Here is a 21,873-nt window from a genome sequence, read left to right as displayed (position 1 = left end):
ATTTAAAAAAAGTCTTCTTAATGTAGCCAATTGAGAAATTATGAGGCACCAGTTCATTATTCATTCACTGGAAACAGATTTTGATTAATTTTCCTAATCTACTTGTGATTTTCAAATCTGTTAAAAACTCATTACATAAGACTTTTCAAGACAGGACATAAAATCCAATAATATAAGTAAACTTTGAAAGAAATTAAAAATGATTAGGAAATATTACTTAAAATTCAATTTTGCTTCATTTTTACTTGCAAGAAGTCTAAACCTTATAACGAGAAAGGATCTTATTTGAATAATATTCTAATTAACATAATGTTTCTTTAGGAGCGACTACCACTCTTCCAGATACAACCACAGGTAATATTAAATATTGTTCATTAAAAAAAGTTTTATTAATGTAGCCATTTGAGAAATTCTTCTTCATTCTTCATTCAATGTATACTGATTCTGATTACTTTTCCTAGTCTACATATAATTTTCAATTCCATTTTATAATTCATTACATTAGTCTTTTCAAGACAGGACATAAAAACCAATAACATAATTAAACTTTGAAAGAAATTAAGAATGATTAGGAAATATTACTTAACATTCCAGTTTGCTTCATTTTTGCTTGCAAGAAGTCTAAACCTTATATTGAGAAAGAATCTTATTTGATTAATATTCTAATTAACATAATGTTTCTATAGGAGCGACTACCACTCTTCCAGATACTACCACAGGTAATATTAAATATTGTTCATTAAAAAAATTTTTATTAATGTAACCATTTGTGAAATTCTTCTTTATTCTTCATTCACTGTATACTGATTCTGATTACTTTTCTTAGCTTACATATGATTTTCAATTCCATTTAAAATTCATTACATAAGTCTTTTCAAGACTGGACATAAAAGACAAAAATTTAAGTAAACTTTGAAAGAAATTAAGAATGAATAGGAATTATCATTAATTAACATTCCATATTTCTTCATTTTTCTTGCAAAAAGTCTAAACCTTATATAGAGTAAGCATCTCATTTGACTAATATTCTAATTAGCACTATGTTTTTTTCTTTAGGAGCGACTACCACTATTGCAGATACAACCACAGGTAATATTCAATATTGTTCATTTAAAAAAAGTCTTCTTAATGTAGCCAATTGAGAAAATATGAGGCACCAGTTCATTCTTCATTCGCTGTATACTGATTCTGATTACTTTTCTTAGTCTACATGTGATTTTCAAACCTTTAAAAATTCATTACATAAGTCTTTTCAGGACAGAACATAAAATCCCAAAATATAAGTAAACTTTGAAAGAAATTAAGAATGATTAGGAAATATTACTTAACATTACATTTTGTTTCATTTTGGCTTGTAAGAAGTCTAAACCTTATATCGAGAAAGGATCTTATTTGAATAATATTCTAATTAACATAATGTTTCTTTAGGAGCGACTACCACTCTTCCAGATACAACCACAGGTAATATTAAATATTGTTCATTAAAAAAAGTCTTCTTAATGTAGCCATTTGAGAAATTCTTCTTCATTTTTCATTCTCTGTATACTGATTCTGATTACATTTTCCTAGTCTTCTTATGATTTTCAATTCCATTTAAAATTCATTATATAAGTCTTATCAGGACAGAACATAAAATCCCAAAATATAAGTAAACTTTGAAAGAAATTAAGAATGATTAGGAAATATTACTTAACATTACATTTTGCTTCATTTTTGCTTGCAATAAGTCTAAACCTTATATCGAGAAAGGATCTTATTTCAATAATATTCTAATTAACATAATGTTTCTATAGGAGCGACTACCCCTCTTCCAGATACAACCACAGGTAATATTAAATATTGTTCTTTAAAAAAAGTCTTATTAATGTAGCCATTTGAGAAATTCTTCTTTATTCTTCATTCACTGTATACTGATTCTGATTACTTTTCCTAGCCTACATATTATTTTCAATTACATTAAAAATTCATTACATAAGTCTTTTCTAGACTGGACATAAAATCCAATAATATAAGTAAACTTTGAAAGAAATTAAGAATGATTAGGAAATATCATTACTTAACATTCCATATTTCTTCATTATTGCTTGCATGAAGTCTAAACCTTATATCGAGAAAGGATCTTATTTGAATAATATTCTAATTAACATAATTTTTCTTTAGGAGTGACTACCACTCTTCCAGATACAACCACAGGTAATATTAAATATTGTTCATTAAAAAAATTTTATTAATGTAGCCATTTGTGAAATTCTTCTTTATTCTTCATTCACTGTATACTGATTCTGATTACTTTTCCTTGCTTACATATGATTTTCAATTCCATTTAAAATTCATTACATAAGTCTTTTCAAGACTGGACATAAAAGACAAAAATTTAAGTAAACTTTAAAAGAAATTAAGAATGATTAGGAAATATTACTTAACATTCCAGTTTGCTTCATTTTTCTTGCAAAAAGTCTAAACCTTATATGGAGTAAGCATCTCATTTGACTAATATTCTAATTAGCACTATGTTTTTTCTTTAGGAGCGACTACCACTATTGCAGATACAACCACAGGTAATATTCATAATATTAGGAACTCGCACTCTGCATTCAAACAATTCAAAATTTGAACAAAATAACACTAACACATCCTTATTATGGCATAAATTTGGCCGCAGCTTTATTCATTTACAAATTGCATAACAGTGAATTTAACTTATTTCATATCCCTCTTCCTAGGCGGCCTTTCCTTTCTTTCCCAACAGCTAGTCGGTCCCGACCTAGCTGCTTCTCCCCAACATCCCCACATTATATTACATTCCAAGTATCCCATCTGCAAGACCTGCGGTGTCGCCCGGCCTCACCTGTCTGTGGCGGTACCGCCCACAGCATACAACATTTATCATATCTTGAACTTATTTCCCCACAATCCCTGGCCGCCTGGAAGGAACTCCATTTCATTTTCCGCCAAAGTGGAGACAGCATAAGCTTGTCACCACTCCCCCAAACTAGCTGCAGCCAAATTACACTTTAAACACAGCTTCCAACAAATCCTGCACTGTGCTAAGAAAAATATCTAGACCAATATCAGATAAGTGAGCCCCATCCGGCCGGTATAAGCCAGGGCAGTCAGTGGATAACAAATCATGACTAAGGATCATACCCCCCAAACAGCCCACCCATCTAGCAACCTCCACATTCACCCTGCGCCGCAATCGCTCAATCGCACGCTCATTTCGAGCATCTTTCCATACCAAACGAGGAATAATTTTTGACCAAACTAAGCGAGTTAACGGAAAATGAGACAACAGAATAACAAAATCCTTTTGCATTTGCCTAATTAAATCCACCCCCTTAATATGACATAAATCATTCCCTCCCAAATGTACAAGTATCAAATCTGGATAAGAAAAACGTTCTGCCTCCAACAAGGTTGGCAAGAGTTGATTCCAGCGCATCCCACGCTGTCCCAGCCATTGAATGGAGATACCCAATTCAGCCAGTCCAAGATTCAACCCCCAACGAGAAGTAACTGCATGCTTCCTTGCCCAGAATATGAAAGAATGCCCACACAGCCAGACACACACCTCCACTGGCAAAGTCCGGATGCAAGCTAAATAAGATAAGGAGAGAAAACAAATTAAGTGTAACTGAGCAATATTAAGTAGTACGAACATAACCCAAATACCTATTGGACGCCCACCTCCCAATTTTCCTAATGAAATCCGGAGACCCGCCCTCATGAGCCGCAAAAGTAGCTGCCCCAATTCGAAAAGAATGAGTGCCAAATAGCGTAGGGTTTAAACCCACACAACCCAACACTCGTTTAAAAACTGCAGTAAATTGAAACCTAGTTAATGGTGACCCATCCGCATGCACCAACCAAAACAGGCCCTGTTGAGGCCGAATTGAAGCATACCGATGAGCCAAAGATACCGGACACTCCGAAAATTGCACCACTGCATGCAATCGAAACCAACATCCTTTCCCCATAGGATCTGTCTTGGAGCGCCGGATACAACCACGCAACTCTAAGGAAGATAAAACCACATCGCTAAACAACAACCCCGTCCTACCATCCGAATTCTTGGACGAAGCCACCAATTCACTTATACGCAAAGCCCCAAAAAAAAGCAACTGAAAAGGCTAGTCGAAAAAGAACCACTTCAAAAGGAGACACACAAATCAGAGGAAGTGACTCCCCCATACTCACTAAGTGGTCCGTCAAAATAGGCAACCTTACCAAAGCCGGACTAAAGGAAGCCTTCCCACGAACAAAACCCACTCGAAGCTTACGAACTAAAAAGGAGGAAGTAGGATCCTGCCAACCTTGAATCTTACAAACAAAAGCAACCCCTGCCAATACTTGATTCACAACCCCCACCGACCATCCAACAGAATGCGCAAATAAAATAAAATCAATGATAGAACGCTCATCAATTTGCAAACAATCAGCTCCTTGAACAGATTGTAAAAAATATAGAAAACGACGCCATCCAGCACTGTAAACTTTCCACGTGTTAGGTGCCAACGAATTCTTCAACAGAGTCTGGAAGCTTCTAGGAAGTGCTGCCACAAAGATGCTGGCATCAGTGTCGGGCCACCTTCCGCTCCAGGAGCCAATGCATGAAAACGGGTCCACTGAAAGCGAGAAAGAGAATCAGCAATTGCATTAGTATGACCAGGAACATGACGCGCCCTCAATGTCAAATTCAAGCATAAACACTCCAGCACTATCAAGCGCAACAAACCCAGTAACAATTTGCAATGCACTCTCTGTCTATTTACCGCTTCCACCACTGCCACATTGTCTGAACTTAATAAAACCCGTCTATTCTCTAACCTACAACCAAATAATTTCAGTGTCACCCAAACTGGAAACAACTCTAAAAATGCTATATTATCACACCATCCCCTGGCCCGCCAGCCATCAGGCCAAGCCTCAGCACACCAAGCTCCATGAAAATAGATTCCGAAACCACATCCACCAGAAGCATCTGTAAACAGACGCAAATCAGTATCCGATACCAATGGCTGAGGCCATACTCTCACCCCATTAAACTGAACTAAAAATGTTTTCCACATTAACAAATCCTCACGCACTACCCGCGACAATCGTATACGATAATGCTTCTTTGTAACGCCTTTAGTTAATAAAGCCAAATGACGTGCAAAAACACGACCCATAGGTATAACGCGAGAAGCAAAATTCAACCGCCCCACCAAAGACTGAAATTCAGTGAGGGTCAACTTCCTCTTCTGCAAAGCTCCGTCAATTGCAGAACGCAAAGCTTGAACTTTTTCCAATGGCAATCGAGACTCCATTCGCACAGAATCTAACTCAATGCCCAAAAAAACCAAAGTCGAGCACGGCCCTTCTGACTTACTTTCAGCCAACGGAACACCCAACCTATGCATCACACCACGGAATGTATCTAACAGCACACTACACTGATTAGACCCTACAACACCTCCAAACAAGAAATCATCCAAATAATGTACAATACAGGATGACCCAGAACATTGCTCCATTACCCAATGCAAGAAAGTAGAAAAAGCTTCAAAATATGCACAGGAAACAGAGCAACCCATAGGCATACATTTATCAAAATAATAATGATGTTCAAATTGAAAGCCTAATAAATAAAACGACGAAGGGTGAACCGGCAATAACCGAAATGCTGATTCTATATCTGCTTTAGCCATTAACGCACCAGGACCCAAACCCCTTAACATGTCTAACGCCCGATCAAAAGATGCATATTGAACCGAGCAAAAACTCGGATCAATAAAGGAATTGACACTAAACCCCAAAGGAAAGGATAAATTATGAATCAAACGGAATTTTCCTGGCTCCTTCTTTGGAATCACCCCCAAAGGTGAAAGCACCAAATTATCAAAAGGAGGAAACAGGAAAGGCCCCGCGATTCGTCCTAAATCAATTTCTTTTCCCAATTTTTCACGAACCACCATAACATGTTTCGCAACAGATGGTGAATTCACACAGGTATGCAACAGCAAGGGACCATCAAAAGGGATAATAAACCCTTCAGTAAAACCCCCCCAAAGCCTGTCAGCATCTACCTGATTAGGATATAAGGGCAACCAACAAGCAAGCTCCTGCAGATCAACGGGGGAAGGGGCCTTGTCCAGACACACCCGGGGCAGCCGCTCCAGCGGATCGCCCAACCGGTCCTTTACTCCAGGCACCTGGACATCGAATGGCAGGGTGGGAGCCCGAGCATTGACTGCACACATGCCGGAATCTACACCCAGCTCTGTCACACCGACCTCCATTAAACTGGAAACAGGCCGAGCCCACCAATCCGACTCTTGCACCACCTTGCCACCCCACAGATCCCATTCCCCCAACACCAACCCCTGCTCGACCCATTCCTGCTGGACCTGAGGCTCCCCTCCCCAAAGGCATAGAGCCTCCTGAGGAGGGGACTCCTCGAAAAAACGAAGGCCGAACTGAAGTCATTTCAGTCAACCACAAGTCCACATCCCTGAAGCCCCAAGCTTCAGACTTATCACGAGCCATACCACGCCGAAAATGCTCGTCATAATTTAACCAGGCCCACCCACCATAAGTCCTGTAAGCCCGTAAAATCAGATCAGCATAACGCAGTAAGCCAGGATACAGTCCCGGCTTAGCAGACCCTAAAACACTAGCATACACATGGAAACCCAATAACCAGTTAAATATAGTTCGGGAAACTCTACTTCTCTTTTTCTTCCCTTCCTCTCTTCCTTCCTCACTTTTCTTTCTTTCAAAACCTTCTTGCTCAGATTCCAATAAAGCAAAAACATCCACATATTTCATTCTCAAAATTTTTCTCTTCCATTTCTGAGACAACTGCCCATCCAACGGTGCAATTTCACATAACGTATGTCCAGAACGAGAAAATTGAGCCATGCTACCCGACGTACCAGGCACACAAACACCACTTTCGCCCGATGCAGCCACAGGCACCACATCCGACGAAGAAGATGAGGAAGGAGAATGAGAAGAATCCCAAGAATCAGAAGATTCCCAAACATGCATCGGATCCACCACATCCAACCTCCTACTCTTACGATCCCTATCCAAATGCCTCACCACATGCTGCAAGCGATGCAAAAATTTTTTATTCCTCAACCTTTTACCTAAAGACTTCCGTGAAGCACCCACCGCACTACCCACCCCACCACTAACCACACCTTCAGACTCTCTACCCCCAGCCACCATACCCAACAACTCAGACACACATCTAGCAAACTCACCAGCCGGAGCCGTAACAGGCGTTGGTGAAGTGATTGATTGAGAGGTGCCAGGTACAGCAGCATCAGGACCTTCTTCAGCGAGCTCAGCACTCAAAGCCTCCGGACGCAAGCCACTGCCACTAGCGGACCCCACTACAGCAGCTCTCCGTGCAGGTCTCACTCCAGCTGAAACACTCAATCGTTCAGCTGCAATACGCCGGGCCACTTGTCCAACAGTGCTATCCCTGGAAACATTATTCTCCTTCCTAGTGGCCTTACCCACCCGTGCTGCCTTCTGCCCCTTTTCAGGCTGTTTCTTTTTAGGCAGAACTTTTTGTTTAGGAGCCATCACTGAGCCAGCCCCTTTTTCTAGCTGAGACACACACAATGCTCCCAACCAGACCCAAACCAGGAGTTAAACTACAAAATACAATTAAAACAAGCTCCCCCACCAGCTCAGAGCAAACAGAACTCAGAGCAAACAGAACTCACCCAACACGCTGCAGGAAACCACCGCGTCCAATTCAAAACGGGCGCCACTGCCTCGCACTTTGTAGCAGTGCTAGAACCCCGCTCCACTCCAACAATTCTCCCAACCGGACCACGGCAAGTCCCGCCGCCGCTCAAGCCGTAAAGCAGGTCGCTCCTGCCGCAAAGCACCCGACAGGAAATACAAGCCCGTCGAACGACGTGACACCGCCCACGGCAACTGCAGCCGCGAACACCGTCTACAAAAGGAAAAGGGGGACTGCCCGAACCAGCGCTAAAATCGCCGCGGCGACTACCCCTACTAACACCACCTCAGCGCCAAGGTAAGCACGCCGCAACGACCACAAGTAATTCAACTCCTTCACAATGCACCGCCCACGAAATGAAATTGAATTAAATTGAATTAAATTGAATTAACTGAAAAGATTGCCTCCTACCCTCAACTCCTAATTTCCCACACACCTTCCTGCCTACCCTCCTCACACCCCACCTCCCACACAAAATCTTCAACAATTCTCCCGCCGAAAGCCACCACTCACAATTCTTCCTTCTCAACCAATCACCACTCACCTACACTTATCACTAGCCCAAACCTATAAATTTCAAACCAATCAAAATCTTCAAATTCCCCATTAATTCTTGTTACCTCTTATGTACCTCACTCCTACCCCCCCCCCCCTTTTAACTTTAACCTGAACTCATGCAGGGCTCGTCCCATATTATGCGCCCTTTAATTAATTCAAAGGGCTTTCTATATTGTTCATTTAAAAAAAGTCTTCTTAATGTAGCCAATTGAGAAAATATGAGGCACCAGTTCATTCTTCATTCGCTGTATACTGATTTTGATTACTTTTCTGAGTCTACATGTGATTTTCAAACCTTTAAAAATTCATTACATAAGTCTTTTCAGGACAGAACATAAAATCCCAAAATATAAGTAAACTTTGAAAAAAATTAAGAATGATTAGGAAATATTACTTAACATTACATTTTGCTTCATTTTTGCTTGTAAGAAGTCTAAACCTTATATCGAGAAAGGATCTTATTTGAATAATATTCTAAATAACATAATGTTTCTTTAGGAGTGACTACCACTCTTCCAGATACAACCACAGGTAATATTAAATATTGTTCATTAAAAAAGTCTTCTTAATGTAGCCAATTAAGAAATTCTTCATTCTTCATTCACTGGATACTGATTCTGATTACTTTTCCTACTCTACTTGTGATTTTCAAATCTGTTAAAAACTCATAACATAAGACTTTTCAATTCCATTTAAAATTCATTATATAAGTCTTTTCAAGACTGGACATAAAATCCAATAATTTAAGTAAACTTTAAAAGAAATTAAGAATGATTATGAAATATCATTACTTAACATTCCATATTTTTTTGCCTGCATGAAATCTAAACCTTATATCGAGAAAGGATCTTATTTGAATAATTTTCTAATTAACATAATGTTTCTATAGGAGCGACTACCACTCTTCCAGATACTACCACAGGTAATATTAAATATTGTTCATTAAAAAATTTTTATTAATGTAGCCATTTGTGAAATTCTTCTTTATTCTTCATTCACTGTTTACTGATTCTGATTACTTTTCCTTGCTTACATATGATTTTCAATTCCATTTAAAATTCATTACATAAGTCTTTTCAAGACTGGACATAAAAGGCAAAAATTTAAGTAAACTTTGAAAGAAATTAAGAATGAATAGGAATTATCATTAATTAACATTCCATATTTCTTCATTTTTCTTGCAAAAAGTCTAAACCTTATATAGAGTAAGCATCTCATTTGACTAATATTCTAATTAGCACTATGTTTTTTTCTTTAGGAGCGACTACCACTATTGCAGATACAACCACAGGTAATATTCAATATTGTTCATTTAAAAAAAGTCTTCTTAATGTAGCCAATTGAGAAAATATGAGGCACCAGTTCATTCTTCATTCGCTGTATACTGATTCTGATTACTTTTCTTAGTCTACATGTGATTTTCAAACCTTTAAAAATTCATTACATAAGTCTTTTCAGGACAGAACATAAAATCCCAAAATATAAGTAAACTTTGAAAAAAATTAAGAATGATTAGGAAATATTACTTAACATTACATTTTGTTTCATTTTGGCTTGTAAGAAGTCTAAACCTTATATCGAGAAAGGATCTTATTTGAATAATATTCTAATTAACATAATGTTTCTTTAGGAGCGACTACCACTCTTCCAGATACAACCACAGGTAATATTAAATATTGTTCATTAAAAAAAGTCTTCTTAATGTAGCCATTTGAGAATTCTTCTTCATTCTTCATTCTCTGTATACTGATTCTGATTACATTTTCCTAGTCTTCTTATGATTTTCAATTCCATTTAAAATTCATTATATAAGTCTTATCAGGACAGAACATAAAATCCCAAAATATAAGTAAACTTTGAAAGAAATTAAGAATGATTAGGAAATATTACTTAACATTACATTTTGCTTCATTTTTGCTTGCAAGAAGTCTAAACCTTATATCGAGAAAGGATCTTATTTCAATAATATTCTAATTAACATAATGTTTCTATAGGAGCGACTACCACTCTTCCAGATACAACCACAGGTAATATTAAATATTGTTCTTTAAAAAAAGTCTTATTAATGTAGCCATTTGAGAAATTCTTCTTTATTCTTCATTCACTGTATACTGATTCTGATTACTTTTCCTAGCCTACATAGTATTTTCAATTACATTAAAAATTCATTACATAAGTCTTTTCTAGACTGGACATAAAATCCAATAATATAAGTAAACTTTGAAAGAAATTACGAATGATTAGGAAATATCATAACAGCGGAATCTGGATAGGCCCGCTACCTATGAATATATCACACCCTTACCCCCTCCCCTACATTATCCCACAAAATACTCAACACTAATTATGGTAAAAATTAGCCGCAGCCCAGTTTATTGGTCATAACAGGTTATTAAATAACATAACAATGTATAAACAGTATAAACATCAAAAAACAATTATTTCGAGCTACTGTAATAAAACAGGTTATGCCCCCCGACCCCGCCATGAAGCTAGAATCTGGGGGGGTGGCATGTCCCCCACATGCCCCAGTGACCCGGGTCACCTGACCCACCAGGCACGGCTCCCAGCCGGCCCACCGCTCATCACCTGATGAGCCCAGCCAGTAGCTCGAGATACCGCCCAAACTATCCCAACGCACCCCTCTCTACCCAAAACCCAAGGGCGGGCGGGCGGGAAAGCCGCCTCGGAGGACCAGAAACGCCCTTAGTCCTCCGAGGCTCAACTTATAAACCCTCCCCCCTCCCGACGCCCTCCGCGGCCGCGGCTACCAATGGCAGGTCTTCCCAGCGGCGGGAAGACCTGCCGACCAATCCCCTGCCTCCTATTCCCCCCTTCCGGTCCCGCGTCTCCGACGGGCTACCGCGCGGGCCTCCCAGCTCCGCGTTAGGTACGCCCGTCGAGACGAGCTCTCGGGCTGCCTATAACAGCGGAATCTGGATAGGCCCGCTACCTATGAATATATCACACCCTTACCCCCTCCCCTACATTATCCCACAAAATACTCAACACTAATTATGGTAAAAATTAGCCGCAGCCCAGTTTATTGGTCATAACAGGTTATTAAATAACATAACAATGTATAAACAGTATAAACATCAAAAAACAATTATTTCGAGCTACTGTAATAAAACAGGTTATGCCCCCCGACCCCGCCATGAAGCTAGAATCTGGGGGGGTGGCATGTCCCCCACATGCCCCAGTAACCCGGGTCACCTGACCCACCAGGCACGGCTCCCAGCCGGCCCACCGCTCATCACCTGATGAGCCCAGCCAGTAGCTCGAGATACCGCCATAGGGGCCAGTAAACCCTTACAGGCCCCCCCCCACCAATGAACAGAGCTGCGACTAAGATAGCGCCCAACGCTCACAACCCGACGAGAAATCGTCCAACAATAAATCCCAGCCCACGTCCGACAAATGTACCCGATCCCTCGCAAACAAACCTAAACAGGACACATCCACCCAGTCGTGTCGTAGTTGCACCCCCCCCCTAGACTCCACCCAGCGCCCCACCTGACGGTTAACCTTGCACAAACCCCTGGTCCATCTCCTGGACTCCAGCCGACGTGGTCGAGGAATAATGTCCGACCACAGCAGCGTCGTGCCCGGGAACCATTCCAATATCATCCGAAGATCCCCTAGAATAGTGTCAATCAGGTGCTTCCCCGTCTGAGAGTCCACGTCGTTACCCCCCAAATGCAGCAGCAGGATATCCGGACGACGAGGGCGACGACGGAAGTCAGCCAGCAACGGTAACAGCTGATGCCACCGCATACCCCGCTGACCCCACCAGGACACGCGAATGCCCAAGTGCTGTAGACCCAAGTGCTGACCACCAGGCCGGATCGCGGCACGCTCTCCCGCCCAGTGGACGAAGGAGTGCCCGACAATCCACACAGTACGCTGTCGCCACACCGCATCTGCAAGGCAAACCCAACAATCAAATCCAGTTCTAGAGTAAAAGCCTAACCCTGGTTAGTAAAGTGTCAGACCCGAGCATGCACCAACCAGCTACATCCACCCACACCCCCGAAAACCAGGTACCCCTCAGTGGAAACATAGGCTAAGCTGCCCCACCTAGATCCCTCCTTGATCTAAACCTCGTGCAATCCCGTGAGGCCGGATGTAACTCCTATAACAGTCCGATGACCAACGCCCTAACCGTCGAATCCCCTCGCCGGGCACCCCAGCCAGGAAGGCGCAAGTGGCAGCCCCAATCCGAAATGAATGAGTACCAAAATGCGCTGGGTCCTCGCCACATCGGCGCAAAACTAGACGCAGCACTGCTAAGAACTGATAACGTGTAAGGGGCCCGCCGTCTACGTGCAACAACAAGGCCAACCCCAAAGGAGGACGAACCGCCATATAGGCGCACAGAGCCGTAACCGGGCAAGTAACACCATTTATCTTATTCAAAACCACCGTACGGCCCCTGCCCAGCTGGTCCGTCTTGGATCTGGCCAGATATAAACTAACTGTACTGTCGCCGCACTGTACATGCCGCAATAAGAGGCCACGCGCACCCACAGTATCGGCAGGATGCACCAGTAGCTCACCGACGCGGAAAGCCCCGAAAAAGGCAAGCGAAAAAGCAGCAGTGAACAGCAGCACCTCGTATCGGGACCGAGCCACCGCCGGCAATTCCACGATCAACCTTGTCAATAAGTCGTGAGAAATCGGCTGCCGAGCATCGGGTTGTCGCGGCGCAATCCTAGCCATAGCCGTCAGAAGTCTACGCACTAGGAAACCCGAGGACGGACAACGCCACCCCAAGGCCCTAGAGAAGAATGTAAAACCAGCTAAATGGCCAGCCACAACTCCCCGCGAAAAACCAGCACGATGCGAATCCAGCACAAATTCCGCCAGCAGGGTCTCGGATACATGTCCCGGGGACCAATCCCGGGAAGACAGGAAGGCGAACAATCGACGGAATCCAGCATTGTATCGAGTCCAGGTGGTAGGAGCCACCGACTGTCTCAGCAAGTCCCAGAGCCCTTCCCGACCAGGCTCCATAAATGATCTGGCATCTGCAACCCCCGAGGCTGCGCGTCTGGCGCCAACCGACGAAACTGTGAAAAATTAAAGCGAGAAAGCGCGTCAGCAATACAGTTGCGACTCCCTGGCACATGCCTAGCCCTAATGTATAAATTGAGCTGCAAACAACGCAGAACGATCTCACGCATCAACTGATTAACCTGCAAACATTTTGCGGCATGCCGATTGACGACCTCCACAACCCCCATATTATCACACCAAAATAGCACGCGCTTATTACGCAGCCGAGCCGGCCAAAGTTCACAGGCGACCAGAAGCGGGAAAAGCTCCAAAAAAGTCACATTACGTGTAATACCACTCCGCTGCCAGGCAGCAGGCCAAGGCGCAGCACACCAGTCCCCCTGGCAGTAAAGGCCGAAACCGAGGCCACCTGCCGCATCAGAGTAAAGTTCCAAATCCAGGTTAGACAACTCGGGCTGTTGAATCGGCAACGTGCCATTAAACCGCATGAGGAACCCGACCCACATCCTAAGATCCGCCCGGATACCCGCAGATATACGCACGAAGTGGCGACGATCACGGACGCCTGAGGTGGCAGCAGCCAGTCGTCGAGCAAAAGCCCGCCCCATAGGCAATACCCGACATGCAAAGTTAAGAGATCCCAGCAGTGATTGAACGTCTCTGAGGGTAGCCCTGCGGGACTCGGCCAACCGAGAAATCTGCAACAACAGGAGATGTACCTTGTCCAGTGGCAACCTGGTAACCATTGCCACGGTATCAATCTCAATACCCAGAAAAGTAAGCACCGTAGTTGGGCCCTCCGATTTATCCGCCGCCAACGGAATACCAAATGTAGCAGCCACGCTTTCAAATGACGCTTTTAAACAAGAACACACCGCAGACCCCGCCGCTCCAACAAAGAGAAAATCGTCCAGATAGTGAACAACCGAATCCGCCCGTGCAACGCGTACCGTAACCCAGTGCAAGAACGTACTAAACATCTCAAAGTAAGCGCACGAGATGGAACAGCCCATCGGTAAGCAACGATCGTAATAAAACCCGCCCTCGAATCGAAAACCCAGCAACGGATACGAGGAGGGATGGACAGGTAAAAGCCGGAAGGCAGACTCAATGTCCACCTTTGCCAGGAGAGCACCACACCCAGCCTGTCCCACCAGACGTTGCGCACAATCAAAAGACGAATAGCGAACTGTACACAGGTCACGAGGAATGCCCTCGTTGACCGATCGGCCCAACGGCCGGGACAGATTGTGAATCAAACGGAACTTACCAGGGTCCTTCTTAGGAATGATAGCCAACGGGGAGACCATCATAACCAAGAAAGGCTGCTCTCGAAAAGGCCCCGCAATGCGCCCAAGTCTAGCCTCCTCTTGCAATTTTGACCGAACCACCTCCCGCAGGCTATTCACGGAGGATGCGTTAGGAACCCGCACCGAAGCCACCGGCTTCTCGTACGGTATAACAAAACCCTCAACAAAACCCTTCTCCAAAAGTACTGCAGCCCTCCGATCACTATAACAGCGCAACCACGGCCGGAGGGCCCCCACCTTAATCGGAGTGGGGACCCCAGAAGAACCCACCTCATTTTGCTGCCCCTGAGGGCAAGGCCACTCCCTTTTTTGGGCATTTAAGCGCTGAGTGTCCCTGCCCACACAGAGAGAAGGCGTGCCGGAATTTACAATCCGGAAAGGGGCACGTCGCTTTGTTGAACTTCCAGCATAGGTCATTCCCTCCCCCAGAACCCTGACCCGATTGCCCTGCTCCGGACCGAAAGGAACGGTACCCGCCCGTCGAACCTTGCTGCATCGATTGAGCCGCAACACTCGCCGCACCTCCCCCAGGTCTAGCCATATTCGTTAGCCATAAATTGATATCTTGAGTACCCCAAGACATGTGCTTGTTTTCTTCCATCTTATCTCTAAAGGCCTCGTCATAATTGAGCCAGGCCCAACCACCGAAACGCTGATAAGTGTCAAGCACAGAATCCACGTACGCCCAGAGCAGGCCATAATCCTGAGGACGAGCCTGGCCCCATACGCTGGCCAGACGAAGAAACGCCCGCGTCCAGTTAACCACATTACGGGAGACCTGACCCGATTTTACCTTGCCCTCTTCCTTCTTAACCTTCTTTTTACTCCTGCGCGTCCTGCCCTCTAAGAGCCGAAACACATCAATGCACGCTCGCTTTTTAATTTTTCGACGCAACCTTCTAGGAACCTTCTCCCATAGCTCGGTGAGCGCCACCAATGCCGGAGCACCCCTATCCTGACTCTCTTGCCCCGCCTGTTCGCCCAGCGCCCTCGACCGAGACCGTGAGGAAGACGAAGAAGCAGTGGAGGTTAAAGAAGAAGAAGACGAAGAAGAGGAGGAAGCCCTAGCCCTCCGCTTACGCTTGCGCTTACCCTTCCCAATCCTCCTACCCCGTTCCCCACCCTCAACAGCCTCTAAGGCCATGTTACCCATGTCCTGTGCTCCTCCAGCGATGATCGGTCCACTCGACCCTCCAGCAGCGCCATCCGCAGCAGCTACCATGTAAGGACCCCGCTGTCCGGACATCGCCGATATCCCTCCGCCAGCAGCGCCATCCGCAGCAACCACACGACCAAGTCCCCTCCGTCCGGGCTCCTCCGTCTGAACACCACCGGATCTCTGTACTTGCTCCTGGAAGGAGGTGGCCGCAGCTTCACGTCCTACCGACGAACCAGCGAAGACCTGTGAAGACAAACCAAAACAAGGACCAGACAACTGCACAGCACCAGAAGGAGGAACCCCAAAAGGACCACCAGCACCCCCCACTCCCCCAAGGGCCCACCAATCCGCAGGACCGCCGCCACGACCCATCCCACGGCCCCACGCGGACGCCGGATCGAATACTCCAGCGCCCCCCATCGGCCATGGCACCGGACTCCAACCCGCACCCCAAGACCCCGAAGCCCAGGGAGGCCAGAAGGAAGAATGAACAGAGGGCAAGCCGATGCTCTGCGCAGGCGCAGAGACACCCATGCTCAAACCCCCAACAGGATCTCCCAGGCCCCCAGCACCGACCGTCCCAGCACTTGCCGGAACCCTGAACTGCACTGCTCTCTCCGTTGGGCCCGCAACCGCACCCCCGCTCTGTAAGTGGTCACCGGCCTGGGGAAGTGAAAAATCTGACTCCACTGTTGCAGTATGCAACACATCCGGCTGACTCACGAGATCAGCACGTGGCTCAGGCCCAGCCATGCTATCAACCTCCCCCGCGGTCAGCGATGCACGCCCAGACTCCGCCACCACCCTCCCCCCGACAGAACCACCGGACCTCACCACTTTGCGGGCCCTCCCGCCGGACCGCGCGATTTCCAACGGTCCCCCTCCAGCCCCCAGCGCAATGGACTCCCGGGCAATCTCCCGAGAACGCCTCGGCGGCAGGGAACGCTCCCGGGTCGGCACGGTACTCACCGGCTCTTCCTCCTCATCAAAGGAGCTCCCTGCTGCAAAGGAGAGCTCTACCGCACCAGCACCGGCACCCGAACCCGACTCCATGCCGCCAAAGCCGCCTCGGAGGACCAGAAACGCCCTTAGTCCTCCGAGGCTCAACTTATAAACCCTCCCCCCTCCCGACGCCCTCCGCGGCCGCGGCTACCAATGGCAGGTCTTCCCAGCGGCGGGAAGACCTGCCGACCAATCCCCTGCCTCCTATTCCCCCCTTCCGGTCCCGCGTCTCCGAAGGGCTACCGCGCGGGCCTCCCAGCTCCGCGTTAGGTACGCCCGTCGAGACGAGCTCTCGGGCTGCCTATTACTTAACATTCCATATTTCTTCATTATTGCTTGCATGAAGTCTAAACCTAATATCGAGAAAGGATCTTATTTGAATAATATTCTAATTAACATAATTTTTATTTAGGAGTGACTACCACTCTTCCAGATACAACCACAGGTAATATTAAATATTGTTCATTAAAAAAATTTTATTAATGTTGCCATTTGTGAAATTCTTCTTTATTCTTCATTCACTGTATACTGATTCTGATTACTTTTCTTAGCTTACATATGATTTTCAATTCCATTTAAAATTCATTACATAAGTCTTTTCAAGACTGGACATAAAAGACAAAAATTTAAGTAAACTTTGAAAGAAATTAAAAATGAATAGGAATTATCAATAATTAACATTCCATATTTCTTCATTTTTCTTGCAAAAAGTCTAAACCTTATATAGAGTAAGCATCTCATTTGACTAATATTCTAATTAGCACTATGTTTTTTTCTTTAGGAGCGACTACCACTATTGCAGATACAACCACAGGTAATATTCAATATTGTTCATTTAAAAAAAGTCTTCTTAATGTAGCCAATTGAGAAAATATGAGGCACCAGTTCATTCTTCATTCGCTGTATACTGATTCTGATTACTTTTCTTAGTCTACATGTGATTTTCAAACCTTTAAAAATTCATTACATAAGTCTTTTCAGGACAGAACATAAAATCCCAAAATATAAGTAAACTTTGAAAGAAATTAAGAATGATTAGGAAATATTACTTAACATTACATTTTGTTTCATTTTGGCTTGTAAGAAGTCTAAAACTTATATCGAGAAAGGATCTTATTTGAATAATATTCTAATTAACATAATGTTTCTTTAGGAGCGACTACCACTCTTCCAGATACAACCACAGGTAATATTAAATATTGTTCATTAAAAAAGTCTTCTTAATGTAGCCAATTAAGAAATTCTTCATTCTTCATTCGCTGTATACTGATTCTGATTACTTTTCTTAGTCTACATGTGATTTTCAAACCTTTAAAAATTCATTACATAAGTCTTTTCAGGACAGAAAATAAAATCCCAAAATATAAGTAAACTTTGAAAAAAATTAAGAATGATTAGAAAATATTACTTAACATTACATTTTGTTTCATTTTGGCTTGTAAGAAGTCTAAACCTTATATCGAGAAAGGATCTTATTTGAATAATATTCTAATTAACATAATGTTTCTTTAGGAGCGACTACCACTCTTCCAGATACAACCACAGGTAATATTAAATATTGTTCATTAAAAAAAGTCTTCTTAATGTAGCCATTTGAGAAATTCTTCTTCATTCTTCATTCTCTGTATACTGATTCTGATTACATTTTCCTAGTCTTCTTATGATTTTCAATTCCATTTAAAATTCATTATATAAGTCTTATCAGGACAGAACATAAAATCCCAAAATATAAGTAAACTTTGAAAGAAATTAAGAATGATTAGGAAATATTACTTAACATTACATTTTGCTTCATTTTTGCTTGCAAGAAGTCTAAACCTTATATCGAGAAAGGATCTTATTTCAATAATATTCTAATTAACATAATGTTTCTATAGGAGCGACTACCACTCTTCCAGATACAACCACAGGTAATATTAAATATTGTTCTTTAAAAAAAGTCTTATTAATGTAGCCATTTGAGAAATTCTTCTTTATTCTTCATTCACTGTATACTGATTCTGATTACTTTTCCTAGCCTACATATTATTTTCAATTACATTAAAAATTTATTACATAAGTCTTTTCTAGACTGGACATAAAATCCAATAATATAAGTAAACTTTGAAAGAAATTAAGAATGATTAGGAAATATCATTACTTAACATTCCATATTTCTTCATTATTGCTTGCATGAAGTCTAAACCTTATATCGAGAAAGGATCTTATTTGAATAATATTCTAATTAACATAATTTTTCTTTAGGAGTGACTACCACTCTTCCAGATACAACCACAGGTATTATTAAATATTGTTCATTAAAAAAATTTTATTAATGTAGCCATTTGTGAAATTCTTCTTTATTCTTCATTCATTGTATACTGATTCTGATTACTTTTCCTTGCTTACATATGATTTTCAATTCCATTTAAAATTCATTACATAAGTCTTTTCAAGACTGGACATAAAAGACAAAAATTTAAGTAAACTTTGAAAGAAATTAAGAATGAATAGGAATTATCATTAATTAACATTCCATATTTCTTCATTTTTCTTGCAAAAAGTCTAAACCTTATATGGAGTAAGCATCTCATTTGACTAATATTCTAATTAGCACTATGTTTTTTCTTTAGGAGCGACTACCACTATTGCAGATACAACCACAGGTAATATTCAATATTGTTCATTTAAAAAAAGTCTTATTAATGTAGCCAATTGAGAAAATATGAGGCACCAGTTCATTCTTCATTCGCTGTATACTGATTTTGATTACTTTTCTGAGTCTACATGTGATTTTCAAACCTTTAAAAATTCATTACATAAGTCTTTTCAGGACAGAACATAAAATCCCAAAATATAAGTAAACTTTGAAAAAAAATTAAGAATGATTAGGAAATATTACTTAACATTACATTTTGCTTCATTTTTGCTTGTAAGAAGTCTAAACCTTATATCGAGAAAGGATCTTATTTGAATAATATTCTAATTAACATAATGTTTCTTTAGGAGTGACTACCACTCTTCCAGATACAACCACAGGTAATATTAAATATTGTTCATTAAAAAAGTCTTCTTAATGTAGCCAATTAAGAAATTCTTCATTCTTCATTCACTGGATACTGATTCTGATTACTTTTCCTACTCTACTTGTGATTTTCAAATCTGTTAAAAACTCATAACATAAGACTTTTCAATTCCATTTAAAATTCATTATATAAGTCTTTTCAAGACTGGACATAACATCCAATAATTTAAGTAAACTTTAAAAGAAATTAAGAATGATTATGAAATATCATTACTTAACATTCCATATTTTTTTGCCTGCATGAAGTCTAAACCTTATATCGAGAAAGGATCTTATTTGAATAATTTTCTAATTAACATAATGTTTCTATAGGAGCGACTACCACTCTTCCAGATACTACCACAGGTAATATTAAATATTGTTCTTTAAAAAAAGTCTTATTAATGTAGCCATTTGAGAAATTCTTCTTTATTCTTCATTCACTGTTTACTGATTCTGATTACTTTTCCTTGCTTACATATGATTTTCAATTTCATTTAAAATTCATTACATAACTCTTTTCAAGACTGGACATAAAAGCCAATAAAATAATTAAACTTTGAAAGAAATTAAGAATGATTAGGAAATATTACTTAACATTCCAGTTTGCTTCATTTTTGCTTGTAAGAAGTCTAAACCTTATATCGAGAAAGAATCTTATTTGAATAATATTCTAATTAACATAATGTTTCTATAGGAGCTACTACCACTCTTCCAGATACTACCACAGGTAATATTAAATATTGTTCATTAAAAATTTTTTATTAATGTAGCCATTTGTGAAATTCTTCTTTATTCTTCATTCACTGTTTACTGATTTTGATTACTTTTCCTTGCTTACATATGATTTTCAATTCCATTTAAAATTCATTACATAAGTCTTTTCAAGACTGGACATAAAAGACAAAAATTTAAGAAAACTTTGAAAGAAATTAAAAATGAATAGGAATTATCAATAATTAACATTCCATATTTCTTCATTTTTGCTTGCAAAAAGTCTAAACCTTATATAGAGTAAGCATCTCATTTGACTAATATTCTAATTAGCACTATGTTTTTTTCTTTAGGAGCGACTACCACTATTGCAGATACAACCACAGGTAATATTCAATATTGTTCATTTAAAAAAAGTCTTCTTAATGTAGCCAATTGAGAAAATATGAGGCACCAGTTCATTCTTCATTTGCTGTATACTGATTCTGATTACTTTTCTTAGTCTACATGTGATTTTCTAACCTTTAAAAATTCATTACATAAGTCTTTTCAGGACAGAACATAAAATCCCAAAATATAAGTAAACTTTGAAAAAAATTAAGAATGATTAGGAAATATTACTTAACAATACATTTTGTTTCATTTTGGCTTGTAAGAAGTCTAAACCTTATATCGAGAAAGGATCTTATTTGAATAATATTCTAATTAACATAATGTTTCTTTAGGAGCGACTACCACTCTTCCAGATACAACCATAGGTAATATTAAATATTGTTCATTAAAAAAGTCTTCTTAATGTAGCCAATTAAGAAATTCTTCATTCTTCATTCGCTGTATACTGATTCTGATTACTTTTCTTAGTCTACATGTGATTTTCAAACCTTTAAAAATTCATTACATAAGTCTTTTCAGGACAGAACATAAAACCCCAAAATATAAGTAAACTTTGAAAAAAATTAAGAATGATTAGGAAATATTACTTAACATTACATTTTGTTTCATTTTGGCTTGTAAGAAGTCTAAACCTTATATCGAGAAAGGATCTTATTTGAATAATATTCTAATTAACATAATGTTTCTTTAGGAGCGACTACCACTCTTCCAGATACAACCACAGGTAATATTAAATATTGTTCATTAAAAAAAGTCTTCTTAATGTAGCCATTTGAGAAATTCTTCTTCATTCTTCATTCTCTGTATACTGATTCTGATTACATTTTCCTAGTCTTCTTATGATTTTCAATTCCATTTAAAATTCATTATATAAGTCTTATCAGGACAGAACATAAAATCCCAAAATATAAGTAAACTTTGAAAGAAATTA

At 41.1% G+C, this 21,873-nt stretch overlaps 1 protein-coding gene across 1 annotated transcript in view; it reads left to right on the top strand.

Moving 5' to 3' along the window:
* LOC117366893 (mucin-2-like) overlaps nucleotides 1-21,873 on the top strand; it is a 79,636-nt gene that overhangs the window by 29,435 nt on the left and 28,328 nt on the right. Inside the window, exons 17-41 of the mRNA XM_033958870.1 lie at nucleotides 322-354; nucleotides 687-719; nucleotides 1,057-1,089; nucleotides 1,429-1,461; nucleotides 1,794-1,826; nucleotides 2,161-2,193; nucleotides 2,526-2,558; nucleotides 8,801-8,833; nucleotides 9,192-9,224; nucleotides 9,561-9,593; nucleotides 9,933-9,965; nucleotides 10,297-10,329; nucleotides 17,205-17,237; nucleotides 17,574-17,606; nucleotides 17,946-17,978; nucleotides 18,305-18,337; nucleotides 18,670-18,702; nucleotides 19,037-19,069; nucleotides 19,405-19,437; nucleotides 19,778-19,810; nucleotides 20,169-20,201; nucleotides 20,533-20,565; nucleotides 20,903-20,935; nucleotides 21,275-21,307; nucleotides 21,634-21,666. Coding sequence (XP_033814761.1) covers nucleotides 322-354; nucleotides 687-719; nucleotides 1,057-1,089; nucleotides 1,429-1,461; nucleotides 1,794-1,826; nucleotides 2,161-2,193; nucleotides 2,526-2,558; nucleotides 8,801-8,833; nucleotides 9,192-9,224; nucleotides 9,561-9,593; nucleotides 9,933-9,965; nucleotides 10,297-10,329; nucleotides 17,205-17,237; nucleotides 17,574-17,606; nucleotides 17,946-17,978; nucleotides 18,305-18,337; nucleotides 18,670-18,702; nucleotides 19,037-19,069; nucleotides 19,405-19,437; nucleotides 19,778-19,810; nucleotides 20,169-20,201; nucleotides 20,533-20,565; nucleotides 20,903-20,935; nucleotides 21,275-21,307; nucleotides 21,634-21,666 — 825 coding nt within the window. The remainder of the gene's footprint in view (nucleotides 1-321; nucleotides 355-686; nucleotides 720-1,056; nucleotides 1,090-1,428; nucleotides 1,462-1,793; nucleotides 1,827-2,160; nucleotides 2,194-2,525; nucleotides 2,559-8,800; nucleotides 8,834-9,191; nucleotides 9,225-9,560; nucleotides 9,594-9,932; nucleotides 9,966-10,296; nucleotides 10,330-17,204; nucleotides 17,238-17,573; nucleotides 17,607-17,945; nucleotides 17,979-18,304; nucleotides 18,338-18,669; nucleotides 18,703-19,036; nucleotides 19,070-19,404; nucleotides 19,438-19,777; nucleotides 19,811-20,168; nucleotides 20,202-20,532; nucleotides 20,566-20,902; nucleotides 20,936-21,274; nucleotides 21,308-21,633; nucleotides 21,667-21,873) is intronic.

This window comes from Geotrypetes seraphini, chromosome 9, assembly GCF_902459505.1.
Source record: "Geotrypetes seraphini chromosome 9, aGeoSer1.1, whole genome shotgun sequence".
In the NCBI taxonomy this organism is placed as follows: Eukaryota; Metazoa; Chordata; class Amphibia; order Gymnophiona; family Dermophiidae; genus Geotrypetes; species Geotrypetes seraphini.
Note: the sequence above shows the minus strand (reverse complement) of the source record. Positions and strands in the feature narration are given on the sequence as shown.